This window comes from Silurus meridionalis, chromosome 28, assembly GCF_014805685.1.
Source record: "Silurus meridionalis isolate SWU-2019-XX chromosome 28, ASM1480568v1, whole genome shotgun sequence".
NCBI classification, from domain to species: Eukaryota; Metazoa; Chordata; class Actinopteri; order Siluriformes; family Siluridae; genus Silurus; species Silurus meridionalis.
Window position 1 is genome coordinate 10539953 of NC_060911.1, and position 27465 is coordinate 10567417.

Here is a 27465-nt window from a genome sequence, read left to right on the forward strand (position 1 = left end):
CAATTACTAAAACAAGAAACCCAAAGAACACAATTCTGCAAGTCTTCAGCAGCTGCACCACCCGCATACCTGATCTCTAGCAGAAACATCAACATTAACCTCATTAAATACCCCTGTGTTATGTCAATGATCACCTGCACTGGACGATGTGGTCAGGAAGACTTTTAAAGACTGGTAGCTATGCACTGAGACTTTCTTTGGGGAATCACTGGTGGAAGTCGAAGCAGGCAGAAAATGTCCCTCGTTAGCCAGAAACCAATCACAGAGCTGCAATTAGAGATGTATGTAATTAAGCTGACACAAATGCTTCGGGAAACATTGCTGGAATGATAATATATAGACATACAATGTAACAAGAAAAGAAATCTTGTTTGTCTTTATTCAGTTAGGTAGCCTACCTTTTCCCAAATTGGGGTCCCCGGGCACAGAGATTCCTCAGCTCGAAAATGTGCAAGTAAAGCAAATATTTCATTGAGGGACACCCCTGACTAACAAGAAAGAACAAACACAGTTCTGATAGCTATATTATCTATTAAACAGTAATTCACGATTCCTAGTGAAATAATGCAAACAAATCGCCTTCGGTACTTCTTTTAGAGCATTACATTACGTACTTTTACACAACACAGTAATAACATTTAACAATGAGGCCATTTGAAAGGCAGAAGCATGGGTTCTCAAACTGAAATCCTGCACTCAAGGCCATTTATGAGTTCATACCACATCAGCCAGGTGGAGAACAGTGTGAAGCAGAAAGCACTGGGTGGCTCCTCTTAGTAGAATGTGGTGGTGGACTATACTGCAGCCAAGCACCTCTCTAAAAATTAAAACACAGTTGATTCATTTATAATTTTACCGAAACACTGTTTTCCTTATAGTTTAAAGTGATTACAAGGACTGACATTTTTAAATGATTCTTCCCAAACAATGTACATGAAAATTTGGGCAAATATGCCCACTAAATAACTAATTACAATATACCTGAGTATTTGGAGTCCATCAGCTTTCAGAAGAGGGCGAGGTGACAAGCAGGACAGGGCTTGAGAGAGGAACAGCAAAGGGATAGAATACCACCTTTGACTGCTCAAATGTTTGAGCATCTGCAGCAACACTGATCCTAAACACAGATCATTAAAGAACATTACTACATCTTCTCTCTCCCTCTTCAGAGGTACCAGTGACCAGTGTCTCTGTCCTTTTCTTCTCTTTGGAGGATTCATCCCAAAACCTTACATCTGGATGGAGTTCTCATGGAAACCACTGGGGATGGTTTCACCCCAACAGCCTAAAGATCCATGAAGCTACTTAGCAACTTAAGAACATTGAGAATGGATTTGGACTGTAATAAATATCACCAGTCTACTAAGATAAAGATAAACTGTAATGAATGGACATTCTGTAAAAACCAGATGAGGACAGGTTCCCTTTCCAGTCTAAACGTACACATTTGTTAAAATGCAACTTTATTAATGCTTTATTAAAGCTTCTTTGGGACCATGTCCATTCTTAAAACAAATAAAAATACATTGGACTCAATCGCTGCTTACACACAGAGGTTGTATATTACTGAAGACTATCTTCATGAACCATAACAGACATTAATAGAAAGGATCCTCCTTATACCTTGTCTGTCCTCAGGCAAACTGCTGAAGAACATTGCCAAGAACCTCTGCAGTTTCAGCCCTAGTTCTGGACATTCTCCAATGGCTTGTTCAGCAGATCTTTAAACAAATAAACAGCAGATGCAATCTTATTAATGTCACTGTCTAAGATTCTTCCTAACATTTAATTATGAATTAGTATGAGCTTAGACTGAGGACCAGACACACCTGTGATACAGCGAGGTCTCAGCTAGGACATCCATGAAGGGACCTACAACAAACTGGGTATGGTTAACCCAAACAACTAATTAACCCAAACAAGAGAATTGAAACTGTATAATCATATATATATATATATATATATATATATATATATATATATATATATATATATATATATATATATACACAATTTATTTGGGCACCATAAATGACCGTAATTAGTACTTCGTTGCTCTCCGTTTTGAGCACGAAGACTGGAATATTTTCATAGAGGTTGCTAGATATAACACCAACGCTATGATTATGCAACATCTGTGACTATCTACATCAGCTACATGCAAACCAAAAACCATAGTTGACTGCTCACGGCCAAAAACATATAACCTCACATTAAGTGTCTACTGCCAACAGTCTTTTCCTGATTATCAAAGTGGTGAAGTGCAACCATGCAGATAAAAATTCATGGTGCTTAATAAACACCAAGGACACATTGCAGACATCGCAAGGCATCCAGGACCTCATAGACTACTAAGCTACAGCACTTGTGTGTAATGAAATGACAACTTGAAGAATAGAGGTCGACCGATACCGATCGCTAGGTTGGATCGTACTTGCAGAAAACCGATTAATCAACCAATAGTTTTTAAAATAAATACTGGATAAAAAAAATTATAATAATAAAAACAAAACACCCCACGTAAAATAGTACTAAATAAAACTTGATTAAAAAAAAAAAGACATGCATTCAAACAAACAAAAAGGATCACTGCAAATAAATAAAAACAGTTTCATCCAAATTAATTGTGAATGTGTTAACAGTGATTCGCCTCAAGAGGTCGCTCTTCTACTGTATTATAACAGCAGCCCTTCTCTAAACAACACATCCCAGAAAAACTGTCGGTATTTTGCTGATAGACTATTGTCACAGCGAACAGCTATAGATATAATCAACTACACGCTGATGAATGTGCAAAACCGATTAATCGCTGAACCGCTACTGAAGAATGCACAGTCAAAAAGCCCAACAATGCTGCCTGATTAAGCAGTGACAATTTGTAACTAACCACTAAACACAAATTAGAACAGCACATTTAAATGTGCCTTAGACACCAGATTACAGTATTTCTGTTCCTTCTTTTACATGTTACACCTTTTACAACATTTTGTTGATGCATCACCCTTATGTCATCAACATGTTATTAGATTCCTGGCCTGCTTATACAGGGCTTTGTCCTCCCCTCTGTAGGCATCCTCCATGGCATCTATCTATACACATTAGGGCTTTCGAAATTAACGTAAATTCATTTTAACGGCACACATTTTTATTAACGTGCGAGTAATGCAGACAATTTTTAGAAAATAAAATTAAAAAAATATATAAAAGAGGCAGAATTAATGATAAATAATAAATCCTTCAATACAACACATTTATTCACGACGTCGTTTCTTTATTTAGATCTAAAAAAATAAAATAAAATCCATCGAAAAATAATTTATCACTAAACCTTTTGTTTTACTGATGTGCCAAGTCTCAAATCAGCACCAAAATCCGCCATGACGCACACATCCGGCAATTAAAACCGTCCGTGTGGAAACATAGCTAAAGTTCAGTTTGGTGTCCTGATGATTTACATAATTTTAAACAACATATTTACTTTTAAACATTTATATATTTATATACAGTGAGGAAAATAAGTATTTGAATACCCTGCTATTTTGCAAGTTCTCCCACTTAGAAATCATGGAGGGGTCTGAAATTGTCATCGTAGGTGCATGTCCACTATGAGAGACATAATCTAAAAAAAAAATCCAGAAATCACAATATATGATTTTTAAACTATTTATTTGTATGATACAGCTGGAAATAAGTATTTGAACACCTGTCTATCAGCTAGAATTCTGACCCTCAAAGACCTGTTAGTCTGCCTTTAAAATGTCCACATCCACTACATTTATTATCCTAAATTAGATGCACCTGTTTGAGGTCATTATCTGCATAAAGACACCTGTCCACCCCATACAATCAGTAAGAATCCAACTACTAACATGGCCAAGACCAAAGAGCTGTCCAAAGACACTAGAGACAAAATTGTACACCTCCACAAGGCTGGAAAGGGCTACGGGGAAATTGCCAAGCAGCTTGGTGAAAAAAGGTCCACTAGTGGAGCAATCATTAGAAAATGGAAGAAGCTAAACATGACTGTCAATTTCCCTCGGACTGGGGCTCCATGCAAGATCTCACCTCGTGGGGTCTCAATGATCCTAAGGAAGGTGAGAAATCAGCCCAGAACTACACGGAAGGAGCTGGTCAATGACCTGAAAAGAGCTGCCGTTTCCAAGGTTACTGTAGGTAATACACTAAGATGTCATGGTTTGAAATCATGCATGGCACGGAAGGTTCCCCTGCTTAAACCAGCACATGTCCTGGCACGTCTTTTTTGCAAGTTTGCCAATGACCATTTGGATGATCCAGAGGAGTCATGGGAGAAAGTCATGTGGTCAGATGAGACCAAAATAGAACTTTTGGGTCATAATTCCACTAAACGTGTTTGGAGGAAGAAGAATGATGAGTACCATACCAAGAACACCATCCCTACTGTGAAGCATGGGGGTGGTAGCATCATGCTTTGGGGGTGTTTTTCTGCACATGGGACAGGGCGACTGCACTGTATTAAGGAGAGGATGACCGAGGCCATGTATTGCAAGATTTTGGGGAACAACCTCCTTCCCTCAGTTAGAGCATTGAAGATGGGTCGAGGCTGGTTCTTCCAACATGACAATGACCCGAAGCACACAGCCAAGATAACCAAGGAGTGGCTCTGTAGGAAGCATATCAAGGTTCTGGCGTGGCCTAGCCAGTCTCCAGACTTAAACCCAATAGAGAATCTTTGGAGGGAGCTTAAACTCCGTGTTTCTCAGCGACAGGCCAGAAACCTGACTGATCTAGAGAAGATCTGTGTGGAGGAGTGGGCCAAAATCCCTCCTGCAGTGTGTGCAAACCTGGTGAAAAACTACAGGAAACGTTTGACTTCTGTAATTGCAAACAAAGGCTACTGTACCAAATATTAACATTGACTTTCTCAGGTGTGCAAATACTTATTTGCAGCTGTATCATACAAATAAATAGTTAAAAAATCATATATTGTGATCTCTGGACATGCACCTACGATGACAATTTCAGACCCCTCCATGATTTCTAAGTGGGAGAACTTGCAAAATAGCAGGGTGTTCAAATACTTATTTTCCTCACTGTATACTATACTATACTATACTATATATGCATTTATATATATACTACTAAAAACCCCATCAATAAACTTGTATCAGCTCCACAACCAGTAAAAAGAATGGACTTACCTGGGAAAACGCAATGGCAAAAGAAGGATGCTGAAGCGTTTGTAGCCCCAACAGATGAGTGACACCCTCCTTTATTACAGCCTTGTTTTCACTGTGGAACATGCGCTGATAGACACACAGTAACCAGGATGGATGGATCAGTCCACCTCCTGCATTCAGAGTAGAAAAGAATCAGGAAGCAAACTGCAAAAAATCTGCAGGTTGATCCATTATGAAATGCGACTCACCCTGAGTATCTGCTGAAGTAGGCTTGACGAGCATGTCTATTCGGCTTAGTACAGGTCGTATCACGTGGATCTAAATACAAATCAATCAATCAAATCAATGTTCCAGCATGACAATGCCCCTGTGCACAAAGTCAGATATACATTACATGAGTTGGATTGATAGATCTTCAGTGGCTGGCTAAAGATCTCTGACTTCAACACCATTGAACATCTCTGGGATGAATGTGAATGCTGACTGCAGACCAGGCCTCATCACCCTACATCAGTACCTGACTTTACTAACAGCCTTGTAGCTGAATGAGCACAAAACTCCACAAGTACACTCCAAAACCTAGTGGAACATCTTCCCAGAAGAATGGAGGTCATCATAACAGCAAATAGGAACTAAATGTGGAATTGAGATGATCAAAAAGTACATACGGATCTTATTGTCAGGTATCCAAAAACTTATATATAGTTCATTTTTATATTCCATTCATGAAAACTACATGACAAGTGCCAGACAAGTATAACTTTTCCCATTAAAATATTTTTATTAAAGCGGAGTTTTTTTTTTTTTTTTTTTATGATTCCTGATAAGAGCTACATTCAAACCGAATTCTTTACCAAATCATTCCCAAATTTAACTCCTTCTCAGCCCCAGACAAACAGCCCCACTTACTGGAGAGAAAGAGCAACTACATATACACCTGCCACCAGGTGAAGGATAGTGTGTAACCATGTCATTTACTGTATGCAACACACACAAAACCCTACACTTACACCTACACACACACGCACACTATATATACATATATATATATATATATATATATATATATATATATATATATATATATATATATATACACATTTATTTTATGATGATGATCTTTGCAAATCAAAAGTCATGTATGTCTTCCCAGTACCAACGACTGGATCGTTTCTTTATTAGTTTCAGCATTCTGTGTAGTTTTATGCCATTTATCCTTAATAAATTAAAAACTATGGCTGGACTATTCTGTCTATGAGACATACCTGGGTTCTCCAAATAACTCAAATGGCAAGAAAATGCAGGACTTCAGCAACTCAATATTAACAATGAATATTATAAATAAGTTTCATACTGTTTTTACTCTTACAACAAAAAAAAAAGTAAAAAATAAATACATGAACTAAAAAAATAAAAAGGATACTGAAGACTACATACCTGGTATTCCTCAAGAGTTTCCAGGACCAGGGTATAGGCTTCCCAAAACTCACGAAGAACTAATTTGTGCTCTGCTGTCCAGTTGAAGAAAAAATCTTCTGCAAAGAAACAAGAAAAATGTACCTAAATTTTTTACCTAGAACAACAACAAAACAGACATCACACACCTTACCTGTCTCACAGATATGAACATCTGCATGGCGTGCCTCTGCCAGAGAGAGACATCTGTTTAGCAGATAAAGAGCTCTCTTGCGGGCCAAGTTGTCCTTGTGTACAAGTCCAGCTTGGACCACTTTGAAAAAAGTATGAGACATTTCTGGTCCCTTTTGTTCCAAAGAGAACAGGAAGTCAGAAAGAGCAGTAAGGCATAACAGAAGGCGTTCGGTTGCCAATTCTGTGCCCTCCTGCTCAAACCATTCAAGTAAATCCCCCCAAATGTAACAGAGGATTTCCGCTTGCATTTCTTTGCTCGCTGAGTTAAGACATGTGAACCAGACACGGACAATAATTTTGGAGACCCAAGTCTCAGAAAGTTCCTTGACACTAAGAAGGGTACAAGACAGTGATGTTTTAGTTAAGTCAGAACTGGAGGAAGCAGCTGAGAGTAACACTGCCAGAACCTCAATGGCCACATCAGTATCTAGTTGCAGTGTGTCAGCTTGTGTTTCTTTACTTTCTGACAAGGCAGGAAAAACTAAACTTGTTATTTTGTCCAGGGTTTCTGTCTGACACTCTTTACACATATCATAAGAACTGCACAAGTGGCATGGAGCATCTCCTTCCTCTTACCACTCTGTGTGCTATTTTCACTTGAAATCATTTTTAAAAGTGGCACACACTGGTCCCAGATCACTGACTGCACTTTACTCTTAAAACCTTCTTTGGTCTTAAACCCATTAAAACCGCTGGAGTGCGATTTGAGGACAAGCTCTCCAAGAAATAACCTGAGAGCTTCAACCCTGTCCAATTCCGGCCATGAGCAACTCGGCCAGCATAACATGTCCAGCGCGCGCTCCGTGTCCTGGCACTGAGACACCAACACTTTCATCAGGACAGTGGACATGACTGTCTTACAGAGTCGCAGGATCAGGATCACACTACACACGCTGCTGGAACTTCTTCTTCTTCGTTTTGTTGTTGTTGTTAATAGTTTTTACACCGACTGTTAGGCGGCTATGAATGTTATACTGCCACACACTGGCCTGGAGGGTGGATGCAGTACTACATACAATAAGGGATAGTACAATTCACCGATTCGCAGTGGCGCATCGGTATAACATTTGACGATTTGATGCGTCGATTTAATAAAAAAAAGGTTTTTTTTTTGTTGTTTGTTTTTTAATTTATAGATAATTATTAGTAGATGCTTCATACTTTTTAGAAAGTGACCAATAATTTGTCAGAATCAGAATCAGGTTTTTTGGCCAAGGAATTTGGTTCCAGCTGTTGCTGACTCAAAACTACAGACATAAATAACTACAAATTAAGCTTAGACTATACAAGACAATTTAGAAATACAGACAATACGGATTAAAAAAAGAACACAATAGACAGAGTATGTGAAAGATTAGTAATGTACTTAAAGTGTGAGAGTGCATGACGGATAAGATAAACAGGGTACTTTAGGACTGCTGTACAATATACAGCAGTAACAGTGTGTGTAACATATGAAAATGAAGTGATGAGTGACTGTTCTTATAATGCAGTATAAATATAAAGCAGGGCATATACTTAAGGTCAGATGCCCGAGGAAAGAAACTGTTCGTTTACCTGGCAGTTTTGGTAAACAAAGTTTTGTAGCACCTGCCAGGAAGGAGGAGTTGAAAGAGGTTGTGCCCTGGGTGTAAAGCAGGGGTGTCGAACTCAATTGCACAGGGGGACAAAACTCAAAGCACACTTTAGGTCGCGAGCCGAACAGGATAAACATTTATTGAACACACTAAAACTAAATGTTTTTTTGAACATAAATATGAATAAACTTAAACTTCAAATAACTTATTTTGCTCTCCATAAAAATATTTCCTGTCAAAATTATACAAGTTAGAAATATGAACATGCTGCAAAAAAACTGAAAAAATAAATAATAAATTGTGCTTTTAAGTAAACATTAAAATAACAACAAATCAAAACGATCAGATTTCTCTGCTCTTATGCAATTTTATAAAAAAAAGTAAACTTGACCTTTAAATAACTTAAAATATTTTGCTCTCCATAAAAATATCTCCTGTCAAAATTATACAAATTCAAAATATGAACTGCAAAAAAAATAAAATCCTGAAAATATAAATAAAATTTGTGCTTTTCAGCAAACGTTAAAATAACAACAAATCAAAACATTCTGTTTTCGTTGCTCTTATGCCATTTTGTCAGAGCTGGATGCTCAGCATCTTTTTTTGGCAACAAGTTCTTTTAGGTTTGGAGTGAGGTCGTGTGTTGTGGAGATTCTCAGGATGGACTGCAGGTGTTCATCAGTGAGATGACTTTTGTGTGCTGTTTTGTTAATCTTCATCACTGAGAAGCATTTCTCACACAGATATGTGCTACCAAACATGCAGAAGGTATGAGCCGCATGTGGACGGAGCTGGGGCATTGCTTCAGGAATGGAGCGAATAAACTGTGCGGCCCTTCAGTGTCGTGCTTTGCATTTAGTGTCCCATTACACTGCAGCTCAATCAGCTACATCTGAATCTGTACAGGTGCCGTTTCCAATATCAACGGCAAATGGGTTGCGAAGCCAAAATTATTTTTTTGTGCTTCAGAGTCTGATGTTTTGTCTCGTAGTGGTGTCTTAGATTAAATTCCTTAATTACAGCCACATTAGCTCCACAAATAAGACACACAGGTTATGGGATGAATGTGCACAGGGCAGCTCCTGTGGCAGACCATAAGTCCTCAATTGGTGTAGAAAGTACATCCTCCGCTGGCCTTTTTGAGAATGGAGTTTATGTTGGACTTCCATTTCAGGTCTTGGGAAATGGTAGTTCCCAGGAACTTGAAGGTCTCCATTGATGACACAGGGCTGTCGGATATTGTTAGGGGAAGTAGTGTTGAGGTGTTTCCTACAGTCCACTTTCATCTCCAGTTTTGAGTGTTTAGCTCTAGGTTGATCTGATTGCACCATAGCACCAGCTGCTCCACCTCCTGCTAATTTGCAGACTCAAACTACTGCATTGCACAATGTTCCTCTTTACCAAGCTTACAAAGTATATTGCGGAATCAACAAAACCCACTCAAATTGATCAGAAGAAAATCCATTTTTCTTTATTTGCTTTTTCATAGATTTTTTATTAATTTTTTTTTTTTTTACAAAGAATTTAATACATCAGTCTACAATGTACTTTACAACAATTTAAACAGGTCTGAAAGCACTGTTAAAAAAAAACATCAGCACACACTGGAGTTTACTGAAACAGAGTGGACTGCATGAGGACATCTTTTGCTGATTGAAAGTTGAGAACTTCTGACTGAAATGACTTCAGGCTGCTTTTCAAGGCCCTCTGTTGGCTTGTCTGTGATTTATTCCTGTACCTCATAGTCAAAAGCTTATCTGCCAGATAGTGTAGCCACAGTACGTTGGAGTGAGGATTATAATCCGTCCAGCAGTTACTACGAGACAAATTAAATTAGTATGTACCACAAACTAAAACGACTAAATTAATTAAAAACAAAATTTATCAATTTTAAAACATTCACATACGGAAAAGAACAAGAAATAATAGGGATGAATAGATAGATAGATAGACAGACAGACAGACAGATCGACAGGCAGACAGATGATGAGGAACCATTTTAATTGCACTCTCTAAAACAATTACATCACCTGCCCCTACTCTTAGTGCTGGTTCACACTTTGCATAGTTAGAAATGCTTACTTGTTCTCTTTCTTCATGAGACGGTAGATTTCAAATTGGTAGTCCCCCTGGCCCATGAATAACTCTTCTTCATTTGCAATATCACAGGACACAGTTAGGCCATCTATAACAAAGAAACATGGAAAAAAACAACAACAACAACAACAACAAATTAATTAGATACTTATCATGTATGGGCACCACAAAATTTTCAAGAAATCCTAAATTGTTCAAGCTCCAGATTGGACTGCTCAGTAAATCATAATAAGCCATTTCTACACTGTTAACTGCACAATTTTACATGCAGTTATCTAATCAGCCTGTCATGTGGCAGCAATACAAAAAAATCCTAAAGATACAAGTCATGAGCTTCATATTACATCAAACACCAGATGAGGAAAACTGATCAGGGTTAGGGTTAGAGTTGACTCTTGAGATGGATAGGCTACAACAACAGCAGACCACGTTGAAAACAGGTATCGTGGGCAAAGGCTTTGTTTCTGATGTAAAGTTTTTGTGCATCTGTGCACCTGATGATTTCTTATTCCTGTTTTTTTACTGACAGGAGTGGATGACAACTTACATATCTGTCGCTAGTTCAATATTTATTGTTTTACGCACCATTCTTTGTAAACTCTAGAGACTGGTGTGTGTGATATTCAAAAGAGATTAAACGTTTCTGAAATACCCAAAGCAGCCCATCTGGTACCAACATCCATGTAATGATCAATCACATTTTACACTATACAACTGTATGAAAGTATAAAGTGTAAAAGACAGGAGGTGGAGCTGGAGGTAGCAGAGCTGAAGATGTTTCAAACCAACTACCTGCATGTCTTCCTTCACCACATCCATAAACCTCCTCCTTGGTCTTCCTCTTTTCCTCCTTCCTGGTGGCTACTCCTCAGCATTCTCCTACTGATTTACCCCATGTCCCTTCCCTTCCCTTCCAAACCATCTCAATCTCACCTTCCTCACCTTGTCTCCAAAACGTCCTACATGCGCTGTCCCTCTAATAAACTCATTTCTAGTCCTGTCCATCCTCATCACTTCCAATGAAAACCTCAACATCTTCAGCTCTGCTACCTCCAGCTCCACCTCCTGTCTTTTACACCTTCATACAGTTGTACAGTGTAAAATGTGATTGCTCATTACATGGATGTTGGTACCAGATGGGCTGCTTTGGGTATTTCAGAAACGGTTAATCTCTTGGGAATATCACACACACCAGTCTCTAGAGTTTAAACAGAATGGTGCGTAGAACAATAAATATTGAGTATACAGTCATCCACCATCTCACCACAGTCCTTTAAACTTTCCTGTATGGATTTTGCAGATGGCCGATAGTTCCAGCAATCAACTATCGGTGCCAATTAATCAGCAACATCGATGAATCGATCGACCTCTACAGATGATCAAAATAAAGTAGAAGGTCAGCTGTGTATTTAAAATGTACACTACTGCACACATGCTTCAAAAAATCAGTTAGTTATTAAATTCCTGCTTGGTTATTAGTCGGAGAATTTCTTCTCCATGCCAACTTTAACATATCCTTTAAATAGTGAAGAAAAACATACTGAAAAAACTTCAAAAAAACAAATGGTTAGTTATGTGACAGACATGAAGAAATTTTGAACTCACCGATCTCAAGACGTGAGAGCGAATAGTCTATAATGTTAACATGAACTCCTCGTGTCTCTATAGAGTGCACATATCCATTCAGAATAAACTGATTCTGCTTCTCTTTAGTATTTTTCACCAGAATGTTTCCCCAGTGCAGGTCCCTGCATAAAGAAAATTACATACAAAAAACAACAATAACAAAGTACCCATTATTTTACCATAGACAAAAACTTCTCTTCAGTTCTCTTCAGAGAAACATAATATTGCTTGATGAACTGAATATGGGTAGACAGAAATGTGATGAGGTTAAAATGACAGAAATCTAAAGGTAGTTCTTCATACGTGTATGTATGTTGTTTGACAATTGCTATCTATTAGGGATGCGCATTTCCATAACTAAGGCTGTATCGATTCGCCTCTCAATGAATAGCCAACTATACATTACATTAAAGATACATATGAAGCAGCTACTGATGCACAGCGATACGATTTACCCCTATTACGATGCAGTGTTATCCGATTTCCATTAGATTCAACACAATACGATGCAATGGGGAAAAAAATGCTATTCGATATGGTACAGATTTTGTTTCCACTGTTCAGACAGACAGCAAATGACACATTTACTTAAGTGCCTTCTGACTTCTAACGTGTAGCCCTTTCGCAAACAGGCCTTTGTAATGATGAAAAGAAAAAAACAATTTTTCCTGTTCTGTCTTTAGGAAGATACAGCTCTAACTCTGCCATGTTAATCTGTATTCTATGTGACTCTCAGGACACGCTTTGATGTCTGTAATGTTGTGATACGTTAAATTCATGTAGCAGTGTTGGTGCTGAGAGAACGCACTTAAAAAAAACTAAAAAAAAACAGTTTAGCGAGAAGAAATCGATTAATAAAATACACAAAATATTGGTCACAATTTATTGATCACTTACTAATTAATAATAGTATAGCGCATTTCTAATAATTGTATATATATAAATAAAATGGTTTTACCTATGCAAATATGTGAAAAACTATGCATCGGGATACAAATGCCCCATTGTATTTGCATACTTGTTATTTAAATCGATGCACCACATCGTTAACTTTCATGCCGATGCGAATTGGTGAATCTTACCATCCCTACTATCTATAATATCTCTACTAGCATGTAATCTACTGCAACTCATGTCTTATTTAAGTACCCCTGCTCCAAAATGCATCTGGTAGCACATGTGTGTAATACTACCTGTGTTCGAAGCAAAGTGCCTCTTCAGCAACAGCCAGCGCAGCAGTAACCTGGTGCAGCACGCTTTTAGCTTGGGCCATAGATGCGAGCTACACACAGACAAGCACACAGTTTCAATGGATTTCTCCTCAATCGAAACGATGGAGAACATAAATGAGGATTTTGCAATTATAGTCAAGCTGTTTTTAATACTTATTCATTACACATTTATTATTTTGCACAAGTCAAATGTATATGCATTGAATAAAAAATTAAGGGAATAGGCTCAGGTTTAGATTTTGTGTAGTACCGTTGAACGTGATGGAGAGCACTTCCTCTTAATATTAGAAAGGCATTAAACAAAAGGAGGTAACATAAATGTAATGTTCATTTCGTGCTGAAATAATTACAGCTCCATGTCCAGTTATGCCTCATGGGAGACCTAAGCAAGGTAGAACTAACGTCATTTAATGTCTCTGTTTATTATTTATGCATCTGTTTTTTCAGTTTAAGTAGTAATAATAGATGATAGGTCCAATGTGATTTTACAGGGTAGACAGAAGATGGCTTCGCCACACAATAGATTTTAAAACATTTTTTAAGACCAATTTTATGCCTATATTTCACCAGTACAATCATTGCATCATTGCCATTTCAATACATTCCTGTGACTATAATCATAGATCCTTAAAATTATTTTACAATTTCATTTATAGGTAATATTTACATATGAAAACTATTGAACTAGTTAAATTCTATCACCACTGTACTGTAACTAGTATTTATAGGGTGACTGCAGTGTGCGCCCTTCCATCTGTTACAATGCAAACTGTCACTAACAAACAAAACAATTGCTCCACTATAAAACTGCAAATCACCTTAGAGCATGCCTAACCATGCTTGGGGTAAAATCAGCTTTAAAGGCCACCATGTAAGATGATCATCAAAAATAAATGGAGAACCTAACATCATAAAGTAAATGAAGCTTACCTTTCCATTCATATTCTCCAAATCACTGCCTCCAAATTCAAACTCCAGGATCAGAAAAAGCTGCTCTGCACCAAAGAAATCTGTACATGGACATAACCAAGAAGCTTAGATTCAGATTCAATTGAGTATTTATTTTATATTTTATAACTATATATATATATATATATATATATATATATATATATATATATATATATATATATATATATATATAAAAACACCAGGCACTGTTGCAAATTGAATATGAATATATACTGTATATATATTTTATTTGTGTGTTTTCCAGAAATATAGGTTTACCAGGTCTGTCATTTTCCGATCCCTTTTCTTTGTCAAACTTGTCCCATGCTTTGAGCAGGGTGATGGGATAGCACCCCTGCACACAGTGAAGACTAAAACAATATTGTACACATTTTAGTTTTCATACATACAAAAATTAAATCACGCTAATAGTATCATTAATTTTGAAATAAAATTAGGTCATAAATCTTACTTAATGAGGCCGATGAATCCACTGGTTTTGTTGTACTCCTTGGAATTGAGTGCACTTAACTCCCTGTGGGGCAAACAATCATTAGGCCAAGACAAAACATTACCAACCCCAGATTATCACATTATTACACAAATATACTTACAGTAACTTTAGTATAAATTTATGTTTGCAATAATTGTAGAATATATTTATTATAATTATAGAATTCTGGTTACGAGCATTATTTTGCACTCATTACATTTCTGGCTTTGAATAATAAATCTGACAAAAATATAGAATGCATGAAAGCAAAAATAAATTCTCCAAGGCCAAAATTACATCCGCCTTGATTCATTTCTTTTTATTTTCTGTTTCCTTTTTATGAAACAAAAATATAACATTTTGCTAACAATTACTGTTAAAAAAAATAAAATAAAATAAAATAATAAATAAATAAATAAATTGAACAAAACCTTGAGGGATTAACTGATTTAAAATCATACTTAGAAATGATAATTTCATGAAGAACTTCTCCAAACGTTTTCTGTGCTTCATCATTGACTTTCTGACTGCCTTCGATTGGAATAATCTGAAATGATAAAGAAAATATTACTGACCACATTTGAACAATATAAAAATTTAATCAGCTTTGTCTAATTTATATTTACTGCAGGTTTGCACTATGAAATGATAAATAAGAATCTAGGAGTTTCTAGCAATTATTAAAATATATGCTCTGTGAGAGAAATGCTTCAGTATATACATCATTTCTTGAAAACCTCAATGCAACAGAGGATTTTTGCATTGTATGATAGTTTATTTCATCCTTGTTGAAAGCCTTCCGGTAAAAATAAAACAGCACCATTTATCATTTCTTTATGAAGTTGTATAAATTGGTGTGTGAGCTAATTAATTTACACTGGATTTTAGACATACTGACACAAAACTCCATAAAAGGAGACAAAACTCCATAAAATGCACAGAAATTTAAAAAGACTAAATGACTACTACGGTACTCGTAGCACCTGAAAATGTAAACAGCTATAAATTACATGAGGTGGGAAAAATGCATATTACATAAAGCATATTACACTAGATAATTCGATCCAGCAGATGCGCTGGATCTAAAGTAAAGCAATAAAAGCAAACATGACTAATTTCTAATCTTTAATCCTCATTCCCTCATAAACTTGACAGTTTTCTTATTCTTTGTCCTAGAGAACTAGCATAGAAATTAGTAAATGGGAACCTCTGTAGCTCATATTTAATAAGCGCCTCTGTTAAACTTTCCAATGACAGTATAAGCCATATAAAAAAGTGAAATAATCCATGCAATTTATTTGATCCGAAGTCAATCACGGTATACGAGTCTCCTTATGCATAGACTTACATAAGCACTGAAAATAATTTTCTCAAATATCAAATGGATACCAAAATGTTCCTACAAAAGATTCCTGAATAAAAATATCTTGATAAACAAGAATACACTGATTTTTCTGTGATCCAACTTTCACACAAACCTCAATTGGCTACATTTTACAAAACAATTTATAAGATTTTGCTTGCGTACTTTGAGAGCCACCGTCTGCTTGGCGTCATTCACAATGGAGAAGACCTCACCAAACGTGCCCTCTCCAATCTTAATGCAGTGTTTCATGGCTTCAGGAGCAAGGCAATCATCAAAGGAAATGGGGCCTTCTTGCTGACACTCCTGATACACTTTCTCTGCATCACTGATGTCTTCATTACATGAAATCTAAATTCAACAGAAGGGGAAAAAAAAAAAAGTTAACACACAAAAAAATAAAAAAGCAAAAAAAATAAAAGCATTATAGTAATAATGTACTTATAAACATTTTTTAAAGTTGATGCTAAAGACCTAACCATAGAGGTATTGTTTATGCTGGACAGGAGCAGGTGAGTCGAAGCTTTATAAGATCTCGGGGTGCCAAAAAGCTCTAGACTGGTGTCCATCATCCCTTGAGCCAGCCGCTGAGGGGTTTTAAATGCTGCAAAACAAGTGAATAAGTAGAAACACACAAGCAAAGTTTAAGACTGCTTCCAAAAGATAAATCAAATTAGGGATACGCTTCTCCATAACTGAGGCCAACGCGATTCTCAGTCTCGATGCTTAGCCAACAATAGGATACAATGAAGATACATATGAAGCTGCTACCGATGCGTTACGATTCATCCCTTTTACGATGCAGTTCAAAACAATTTGATTCAACACAATGCAATTCAATGCAGTGGAAAAAATATGATTCTGTGCAATTCAATATGGTACAGAATTTTTTGGTAGTGGAGAGGAAGAAAAAAAAAAAAAAACAGACATTCTTTTCCTGTTCTGTCTCCAGGAAGATGCAGCTCTACCTCTGCCATGTTAATCTGTATTGTATGTGACTCTCGAAACACGCCTCAATCTCCATAGTGTTGTGATACGTCATATTCACGTTTCAGCAGTGGTGCTAAGAGAACGCGCTCTAAAAACCGCTTAGCGAAAATAAATGAGCATAAATATAAAATATCTACCAATAATTATATATAAATAAATACCGTATTTTCCGCACTATAAGTCGCTACTTTTTTCCCACTCTTTGAACCTTTGAGATTTTTCCTGGGTTTTTCCCGGGTCACAAGCTTCAAGCCAATAAACTGAGCCCCATAACATTAGACCAATGAAATTGCTGAACGGGTTCAGGTGAACCAATGAAACTCTTTATATTAAATCAGATGCGCTCCCACTGAATCGGGCCGCACCACATCATAAATATGGATGAGGTTCCTCTGACGTTTGACCTGCCGCTCACTCGGACTGTCTACAGGAAATGCGAATGATTCGTCACGCTGAAAACAACCGGGCATGAAAACACACACTTCACCTGTGTTCTGAGCTGCACGGCATCGGGAGAAAAGCTTCACCGATGGTGATTTTTAAACGCACGACGATGCTAAAAGATAAACTCCTGAGAGAAATTGTTGTGAAAGGAAGGAGGAAGACAGTGAACAATGACTTTCTTGGTAGGCTACCGTTTAGATACAAGCTGTGTAACAGGCACTGTCTTTCATTAAAGCCTGTGTAAAGTTCATTAGTTTCAGTGTAGACACCTGCGGCTTATAGACGGGTGCGGCGTATTTATGTTCAAAATAAACATCTTCGTAAAATTCAGTGCGTGCGGCTTATATTTGGTTGCGTTTAATAGTCCGGAAATTACGGTAGTTTTTTCCCCCCACACACATATTTTTGTAAAAGATGCATCATGATACAAATGCCAACTTGCATCCAATGCACACTTTAAAAAAATCAATGCATCACATTACTAATATTTATGCACCTTACTATCCCTAGTGTGCATGTTTCTCAGGTGTACCTGTCTTCCTCTTGTGTATGGACAGTGCAGCTTTGAGACGCCCCCAGTTGTGTGTTGTAAGTGATTCTGGAGTGAAGCTAGTCAGAAAGGAAGAAAGGTTCAGCAGTTTTATAGGAGTTTTGGGCAATCCCATCACTCTGCTGCTCTGCAGCCAGCTACAAGCAGGTTCCTGTTTATAAAAAAAAAAAAAAAAAAACCAACAATATGAGATAATTTACATTCTAATTATTTCTACAAACTCAACAAAGGAAACAGTGCAATACCCCAATGTATGAATCTGCTCCGGTGGGCAGCAGGTTGCTGGATGAGAACTCTCCTGGTTTAGTCCTAGTTTCCTTATGCCTCTGCTTTCTTTTTTGCTCGCTCATACCTCTCTTTGACCACCGGCTAGCATTCAGGCCGCTCACACATACTTTACGGCTGGTACACAGACTGGCGTTTTCTTTCGCTGCCGGCATTTTACTTGGAGCTGTAACAGTTGCGGGGGGGATAGTAGATAGAATGAATGAGCTCGCCAGCTGTCGAACCAGTCCTCCAGTCTGGAATTCACTGCCAGATGATTGCTCTGCTGATTCAGTGTCCAACAAAGAAGCACAATTCTTCGAGTTGCTGGAATTTTGCCCAGTTTTGGCTCCAGAACAAATAGGAGAAGCAACCTGGAGGTCCTTATGGGTCTCGGTTATCTTTTTCTGGGCCTTGGGGATGGTGTTCAGGTCCAGATGCTGGAGGCTTACAGTGAGGCAAGAGGACAGGCACTCTACCTTAAGACGATCAATCTGCTCATGGAGTGAATTACTGAGCTCAGAGGTTTGCGGTGCCGAAAGAGGACAAGCTGATGAAAAGGAAGATGGGTTGCAAGAAGTGGTTTCACGAGAACTGCCGTTCGACACGGCGTAATCCGAGGACAAGTGACGGTTTCGCTTGCCAAGGCAGCTTGTTATAGCATTTGCTGACGCGGCAGGACCCGCATCCGAACTGGGAGAATATGTTTTATTGTCCTCTTGTTTTCTATTATCACTTTTATTTGACAGTATGTCCAAGACTTCAAGCTCCTCCAGCATGACAACAGCCCTAAAAGAGAGCAGGTAATAAAAAAAGAAAACATAAAAATTGGACAAATTCCAAACCAGGGATCAAACTTTACTGTTTTCAGTACATGTACATATTAACATGACAAGTTAATACACACCAGTGTTTTTAATCATGGAATATAGTTTCCTATTAAATTGTAAATCACTAACATACTGAAAAATCACGAACTGATTTGAACAAAAGTGCCTGTGTTTATAAAAAAATAAACTAAGTGAACAAATTTATCCTTAAAATGAAAGATCTGTGCCTTTACAAATCATGTCCAATCAGTTGACTTTGCCACATGTAGACTCTGATCAAAGAGTAGAAACATCGCAAAGAGAATCCTGAGAAATGGCATGCAATTTCAAGGGTCATAGCAAAAGATCTGAAATTTGTCAGTGTTCACTTTCAACATTTTTCTTTTTCATTTGCAAAGTTATCATAAATATTATTTCCTTTATTACAGGCTGTAGAGCGTAGATTAATGTAAATATGGCATTTCAACTTAAAGCTTTAAAAGTAAAAAAAAATGTCTGAATCCTTTCTGCACATGAAATTCTTTCATTTAAGGCAGATAAAATAAAAATAAAAACAATTTAAATCAAATGAATTCATTTGCATCACTTAGACTTCTTGTTATCTAATAGGGCGGTCAGATTAAAACATCTGATATCGCTTTAGTGTGGACATTATTGTAATAAAGACGTGAGCATAGCTGTTTCCATGCATCACACAAGAACTCCCATGTTGCGGATAGATCTTTTAACATTAGGGGCAGAAAGTGGTAAATGAATTATACTAAGTGCTTGATGTTATACATCAGATTACATTTCATTTTAATGTTTGATTTTTTTATTTCATAGTTGATAAACAGTTATTTGTATAACTTTGGCTTTTGAAGATTAATGATACAGATGGACAATTCATTAGTAAGGTAACTTGGGGTCATCGAGTGCTTTGAGTCTTGGACATTAAAAGCTTGGTCGCTTGGGCTTTGCAAGACCCAAAGCACTCGATGAATCCAAGTTACGTTACTAATGATGTGTCCACGTGCATCATGAGCAAGCTGAGGGGGGAACAAGGCCCAGACATGAACCAAAGCAGCTTATGTTCTACAGAGTACACGACACCTCATTCATTCTTGCCAAAATGTCGAACACAACCAGAAGCACAAAGGCCTCCTCACTGACCATCACTGTGGAAATCCTTACTGGTAACATTAACGCATACTCAGTGCCACTGATTCTAAGGCTGTTGAATGTCCTCTAAATGAATCACACTGCAGAACTTCTAAGAATGGCATGCCCCTTCGCTCAATGTTCATGGTCTGAATATCATTTGATATAACTGCGTTTCCAGGATTTAAACATTTACAATGAGAATGACTAGAAAATAAGCATTTATATTAGGGGTGAAGTGTCTGAAGTGTCAGATTTCTAAACCGGATTCGACTACAATCTCGCAGTTAAGAAACTAGGATCGTGCCATTATAGTTAGACAGGGGTGCTCAATGTCTGATTTCTCGTAGAACTACCAGTTTTCTCCCAGATAAGTTAATATTCAGCCTATTGTGATAATGCGGTAAATATGAAAAATGAAAAGAAAAAAGCTTTTAATAACTTTTTTTAACGTGTCTAAATAAATCCAACCCCGTGACAGATTTAAGTTTCCATGATCCGTGACCGACACAGGAGCATTTTGGCAGTAGGGATTTAAAAATGTTATCTCTGGTGGATTTTGTAAAGGTTCTAATTTAATTCTATAAATTAGTTTTTCCGGTGCATCGATGTTGCGCTAGAGCACGCTCGCACAGGGAATTCGGACGATTTGATTTGCCGACACGTGAAATGTGAATCCTGACTGCAGTGTGGCCTTTCTGCAGTTATTTCTTTGTTATTTTTTAGGTTTATCGATCCAATATTTTTTTTTTATTTTTTTTTTTTTAATATATATACATTTTCTTCCATATCTTTGTGTGATGATCTTTACATCGTGTCTTGAAAATGTTAGGAGGAATCATTTTGCTAATTTTTATCCACATTGCATTTCATTCATTAACCTTCAAAAGTTTCGTCCATCACGTGACCGGCAGTTTTGGTTGCTTTATTAGAAAGTTCACGCACACACACACACGAATCAAATAATAGTTGACTATAGGCAAGCCTTGACAATTCTGATTCAACCATGTAAATCCTTAGTCAGAGACACCTAATTTATATACACAATAAAAAATATGTATTAGAAAATCAGCTTACCTCTGTTTCAATTGCTTTAGGTGTGGCCGAGCAGACACAATTTCACTACTTGAGCATGTCTCATGTTTCTCCATCCTCAACATGGACTGCGCATTTGCATGCTCCTTTATCTGTTGCTCTGTCTCAGTTTTTGGGGAGTCCTTTACTTGCATGTCGCTCCTCTGCCTCATGCGGGGTTTACGTGGTTTGCTCCTCAGATCGTTTGCTGAGCTTTCATATAAATGAGGAGTAGGAGGCTTGTCCAATTCGTCACAAATAAAGGACGAGATCTCACTGAGAGAGGGCTCAAGGCAGTGCTGGATTTGTTTCGAAACCAGGGATGGTGTACTGCACAGCAGCGGGTGTTTACAGGACATCGTCCGTTCCTCTAAATCGTTAAACGAGACTTCGCGTAACACTCTGCCTGAGCGATCGCCACGGGGAAACACGATAGGATGCTTAGTATCAGACTCCTGTTGAATCGTGCACTGTTTTGGATTGGTCATACCATTCGAAAATGAAGGAATTCCAAAGCTAAAGTCTTTTGGCGTATTCAAGGTGTTGTTGGAAATTCCCAACTGTGGAGAATAACAGGGAAAAAAGAAGGAAACAGCCATTAGAAAAAGAATTCAATGAGAAAAGCAGATCAGTTACGAAATATTTCTATAGCCACTTCCATATAATATTTCCTTTTCTTACACTCTTTTCACAAGTCTGTTTCTTAGATTGTATGCGAGGCACTCTCTTGCGCTGCGTGACAAATCTGTGCACATCGGGCAGACCAACTGGTTCACGGTTCTCTTCTTGCCTAATTGGAGACAACAATATGTAGATATTCATATGACTGCCCACTTCAAAATGGGTGAAGAATAGGGATCGTCCTGTGTTAGAGACTTAAGCTGATACATTCAAATTGTCCTATCATAAATTATGCTTGCACTGGATATGCAGATGGAAGTCTCCTGGAAAAAAATAAAACTTACTTTGTATGTTTGATCTTAGAAGTCTTCCTCTGCCTGGGGGCATTTGAACGTTTGTTCTCTGTGACAAAACAGTCACTTTCATTCTCGCTGCTGCTAAAAACTGGCCGTTTTTTTCTTATCCTCATTCTGTACTGACTGTCATGTTCCTCCTTGCTGGCTGTGAATCCAGGTATGCCTGGCGTTTTGCTTGGGACTGCAGCCTTCTTAATTATTTTGGTGCTTGGTTTCCTCCTGCATAAAGACAGGTTAGTTAGTTAACTTCAGGATTGAGAAATCTAGAAATAGTGCAATCATTTTATAGGTTGTTGGGGTTATAGACAGTTTTTTTTTTTTGTCCGGATAAAATATACTGAGTATATATTAAATATTCTTTAATTTAATCTTTCTTTTGGCTTCTCCCATTAGGGGTCGCCACAGCGGATCATCCGTATTCATGATCCGCATGTTTGATTATAGGATAATATTAAGTAGATTATTCACTACTACGACCACTGGATCTACAACATTTTGCCTACAAAATGACTACAGTGAACAGAACAAGGGTTTATTCACCCTTCATCCACCCTCAAGAAACCCAATCTGGGTCCCTCAAAAATCAGCAACCACAGCAAATCACTTTTCGTTTTCCTTTCCAAAATTCTTTAAATGCACTGTCCATAATCAGTTATGTCTCTATCTAACCAGTCTATCTTTTAAAAAAATGCATATTCCATGAAGACTGTCCTACTGGCCATAACAAAGAAGAACTAGATCGTCCAAGCGGACTCCATAACTCCGGTGTGCCACAAGGCTCAGTACTTGGTTCACTCCTGTTTTTCATGTAACCTTGTTCTCTTGGTGAGGTCATATCCTCACTTTTTCATTCATTACTATGACGCTCAAACAATCCTCTCCCCCCTTCTGACGGACATTCTTGTTTCCCCTTAAATCTCCACGCCGATCCTGTCAACTAGGGGTGTAATGTTACACACATTCGCAATGAACCTTTTAGGTACAGGACTTTCAGTACGGTAAACATGTGAAGTAAATACAATCCTTCCCTCATGAACGCATTAGTTGGCGGGCCGCAAGTTTCTTTAGTCTTCGCCTCACACTTTGTGCGCAGTGTCACCACTGAAGCTGGAAGTTGAACGCGTGATGATAAATGATCATCAGTGCTTATGCTCCACAAGTGGGTTGTGAGATGGAGGAGAAATAAAAAAAAAAAATTCTGGAGTGAGTTAGATGAAGTGGTGGAGAGTGAACCTAGGAATGAACGATTGGTGATTGGGGCAGATTTCATTGGCCATGTAGGTGAAGGGAACAGAGGTGATGAGGAGGTTATGGGTAGGGTTTGACTTTAGAAGAGGAATGTAGAAGTGCAGAGAGGGGTAGATTTTGCTAAAAGGATGGAAATGGCAGTGGTAAATACATATGTTAAGAAGAAGGGGGAGCATAAGATGACGTATAAGAGTGGAGGAAGATGCACACAGGTGGACTATGTTCTATGTAGGAGATGCAACCTGAAGGAGATTGGAGACTGTAAGATGTTGGCAGGGGACAGTGTAGCTAGACAGCATGGGATGGTGGTCAGTAGGATGGTTTTGGAGGTAAAGAAGAGAAGGAGAGTGAGGACTGAAAGAAGAATAAGATGGTGGAAACTAAAGGAGGAAGACTGGAGGTAGCAGAGCTGAAGATGTTGAGGTTTTAAATGGGAGTCACGACAATGGACAGGATTAGAAATGAGTTTATCAGAGGGAGAGCGCATGTAGGACGTTTTGGAGACAAGGTGAGGGAGGCGAGATTGAGATGGTTTGGACATGTGCAAAGGAGGGACATGCGGTATATCGGTAGGAAAATGCTGAGGATGGAGACCCCAGGAAGGAGGAAAAGAGGAAGACCAAGAAGGAGGTTTATGGATGTGGTGAGGGAAGACATGCAGGTAGTTGTTTTGAAAGAGGCAGATGTAGAGGACAGAGCAGTGTGGAGACGGATGATCTTAATGAGAGCAGCCGAAAGAAGTTGTTAAGAGCACATGTTTAGAATTTAAATATTAAATGTAAAACACACACACACACACACACACACACACACACACACACACACACATCTGCACTGGGGGTCTAACAAAAATAAACTATTTAAATTAACTTTTTTTTTCATTTAATTTTATTTGTGCAAAATTTAGTCAATTACTTAATTTAATCAATATAATAAGTGTATTTATTAAATTATTATTAAATAAATTAAAATTTATTCTATTTATATAATAAATATATAAATATGTTTATTTAAACAATTGATGCTCACAAATGTAAAAAAATAAATAAATAAATAAAAACTATGTTAATAAGAACGACAAGCAATTTTATGTTCTGCATTTCTATCTTTGAAATTAAATCGAACCGTAACTTATAAACAGACCCGTGCGACTGAATTAAATGTACCTTTATGCCTCCATCAACAGGTGGGAAATATTAGACAGCAGTTGAACTGGACTATTTTGTTTGTTCTGCTCGTTTGGTTGTTCAGGAGCAAAAAAATCCACCACACACAGTATAACAACCACTTCAGACATGACTGGGAGAATGCACATAAGCAAGTATTACCTGAAAGCTGTTTCTGGAAGAAAATTACTCTCATCACTCTCCGGGTCTTTCAAGGCTTCCATAGCTTTCTGTTTTGCCAAGCGATTCCTGGAGCTGCTTGAAGCTGTGCTTTTTTGGTTGGGTTTTTTTCTTTAGGAGACAGAAAACAGATTTGAACTGCAAATGGTGCACCCAGAAATGTAATCTTTCAATCATGCTGTCCAAATCAATCAATCAATCTATCTATCTATCTATCTATCTATCTATCTATCTATCTATCTATCTATCTATCTATCTATCTATCTATCTATCTATCTATCTATCTATCATAAATAAAACACAGAACTTTGCACACATATGCTTTACACTACCGTTTCTTGGAATTCAGCTCCGGTATGGACTGATCTGATGATGGTGTACTGGAGAAGGAGAAGGCTTTCTTCCTCAGGTCAGGGGAGATCCATTGCTCCACTCTGCGCTTCTGTTTTCCGTAGGTCTTTAAAAACGTCGGTTTACGTTGATCAAACACACTCATCTTTGTTTTGTTGGTTTTCTTTTCTTTTTTTATTCCTTAAAGGTAAATGGACACACATCATTAAGGGGGAAAAAAAGGATATATGGTCTCTATCTTAAAAGAATGGCACCACAAAAATACTTTATTGATGCAACAGGGAAATTGCTTTGTTGCAGTTGTTCACAGTAAAAAAATAAAAATAAGAAAATATAAATATATAAAGGTACATATTCAAATAAATGAAATGTGTAGCAGCATAAAATGGAATTGTAAGAGCAGTGAAAAACAGAGGTCAGAAAAATCAGACTACAACAATAGCTATAAAAGTTATTGCACATGTAACTAATTATTATTACACTTGGATTATTGCACATAATTGTCCAAGATATTAATTATATATTTGTGTGGCATGAAAATCTATCAAATTAACTGTATATTATTTATATCGTATAACATCTATATGGTGGAGCAGCTGTTATATTGTTTGATGGCCACAGGCAGAAATAATCTCCTCTGTCGCTCTGTGGTGCATCGTGTTTGTACGAGTCTGTCAACAACATATTCCTCAGATTGACCACTGCTTTCTGTACCGGATGGAAGGAGTTATCCAAGATAGAATGCACTTTGGACAACATCCTCCTTTCAGACAACATCAGAGAATCCAGTTCCTCTTAAACAACATCTCTGGCTTTGCAGATCTTGAGTTTGTTGAGTATCTGCCACCAGCATGCCACAGCGTACAGGAGAACACTGGCAATAACAGAACACCCTCAGCATTGTTCTGCAGATGTTGAAGGACCCCAGCCTCCTCAAAAAATGATAGAGGCAGCTCTGTAGAGTACCGCAGTGTTTTTGGTCAATTCTAGTTTATTGTCTATGTAAACCCACAGGTATTTGTAATCCTCCACCATCTCTACGATTGAAGACAGGAGTCACAGATGCCTTCCTTTTTTCTAAGGTCCACATCACGTGACAAAATGCTGCACTACTGTACTGTAATCTTTCTCATCACTGTCTCAAGACACTACCGCAGTCATCTGAGAATTATTATTATTATTATTAGTAGTAGTATTATTATTATAAGTATATGTCTATTTATTATGAAGTCTAATCATGATTATGTTTCTGACGTGTTACTTTTGGATAATAACTGCATTCCAACCAACCACAACAAAGCAATTATTCCAAATACCATAGAAATGTAGCAACTAAAGCATCATGATAAAGTTGAATCACTGATTTATCAAGTTTTTTACTGATTCAAAACATCTAAAAAAAAAGTAAATAAATAAACATGCACAAGATCTAACTCAATATTCATACAAATAAACTACCGTTAACTTTAAACTGGAATGTTACTGAACAGCCGAATGAAAAGTAAAGTAAAAACAAATACCATAAATTGTTTTCCACCGCCGATAATTTTCCTAAATAAAATGAATGAAATATAATCAGGAAATCTGCTAAGAATAAAAGATGACAGTGGTCATGTTAGCAAAGCGCTTCTCGTTCAAACTGATGGATGCTTTTGATTGGCTGCAAGCTGAGCTCCACCCACTTCTGCGTCAGTAGTCTTCTTCGTCGGTGTTTTGTGGCGGTTGGCATTTGGGAAAATGAGCGCCCCCAATCGGTGCAGTTCCTCAACCGAATTTCCGTTTGGCTTTAAAACGGTCCAGTATTGACGATGTTACCATTTCACGCCTGTAGATGGCGCTATAAAACCCACTAACATGCATTTCAACGATCTGGAAAAGGGGGGGTCCCCCAAGCACCGGGTCGCACAGAAAAATATACAACTTTATATTTTTATTTAATTTAGTTGAGTTTGGGGGTTCAGATTTTTTTAATGAATCAACAAATTAAGTTTCACTGGTTCTGGATTATAGGGGAAATTTTTATTATACATGGAATAGATTAATAAGTAAATTATATGATATGTATTATGTATGGCAGTTGGGAGCACAGGGAGTGCGGATGGA

General features: G+C 37.6%; 2 protein-coding genes across 3 annotated transcripts in view; both read right to left on the reverse strand.

The window, feature by feature from the left end:
• Positions 1-7732, reverse strand: part of tarbp1 (TAR (HIV-1) RNA binding protein 1) — a 34315-nt gene extending 26583 nt beyond the window's left edge. Inside the window, exons 1-10 of the mRNA XM_046843045.1 lie at positions 6769-7732; positions 6597-6694; positions 5408-5477; positions 5181-5329; positions 1830-1882; positions 1624-1721; positions 982-1117; positions 721-817; positions 399-488; positions 135-267 (exon numbers count right to left, since the gene is read on the reverse strand). Of these exons, the coding sequence (XP_046699001.1) occupies positions 135-267; positions 399-488; positions 721-817; positions 982-1117; positions 1624-1721; positions 1830-1882; positions 5181-5329; positions 5408-5477; positions 6597-6694; positions 6769-7339 (1495 nt within the window). The 5' untranslated portion in view covers positions 7340-7732. The remainder of the gene's footprint in view (positions 1-134; positions 268-398; positions 489-720; positions 818-981; positions 1118-1623; positions 1722-1829; positions 1883-5180; positions 5330-5407; positions 5478-6596; positions 6695-6768) is intronic.
• Positions 7733-9841: 2109 nt separating this feature from the next.
• Positions 9842-27012, reverse strand: haspin (histone H3 associated protein kinase). Of its 2 annotated transcripts, XM_046842459.1 has the most exons (18): positions 26883-27012; positions 25344-25542; positions 24994-25122; positions 22406-22636; positions 22122-22230; positions 21444-22000; positions 18378-19185; positions 18115-18283; positions 16628-16752; positions 16314-16499; positions 15247-15332; positions 14765-14827; positions 14572-14663; positions 14272-14351; positions 13303-13391; positions 12089-12231; positions 10469-10571; positions 9842-10202 (listed from the first exon to the last, which is right to left on the reverse strand). In XM_046842459.1, the coding sequence occupies exons 2-18, from the start codon at positions 25505-25507 to the stop codon at positions 9998-10000; spliced, it is 3339 nt and encodes a 1112-aa protein (XP_046698415.1). In that variant the 5' UTR covers positions 25508-25542; positions 26883-27012; the 3' UTR covers positions 9842-9997. The 2 variants fall into 2 exon arrangements, with proteins under 2 accessions (XP_046698415.1, XP_046698416.1); XM_046842460.1 differs by lacking the exon at positions 26883-27012 and having other exon boundaries at positions 25341-25478.
• Between the last annotated feature and the right edge of the window lie 453 nt (positions 27013-27465).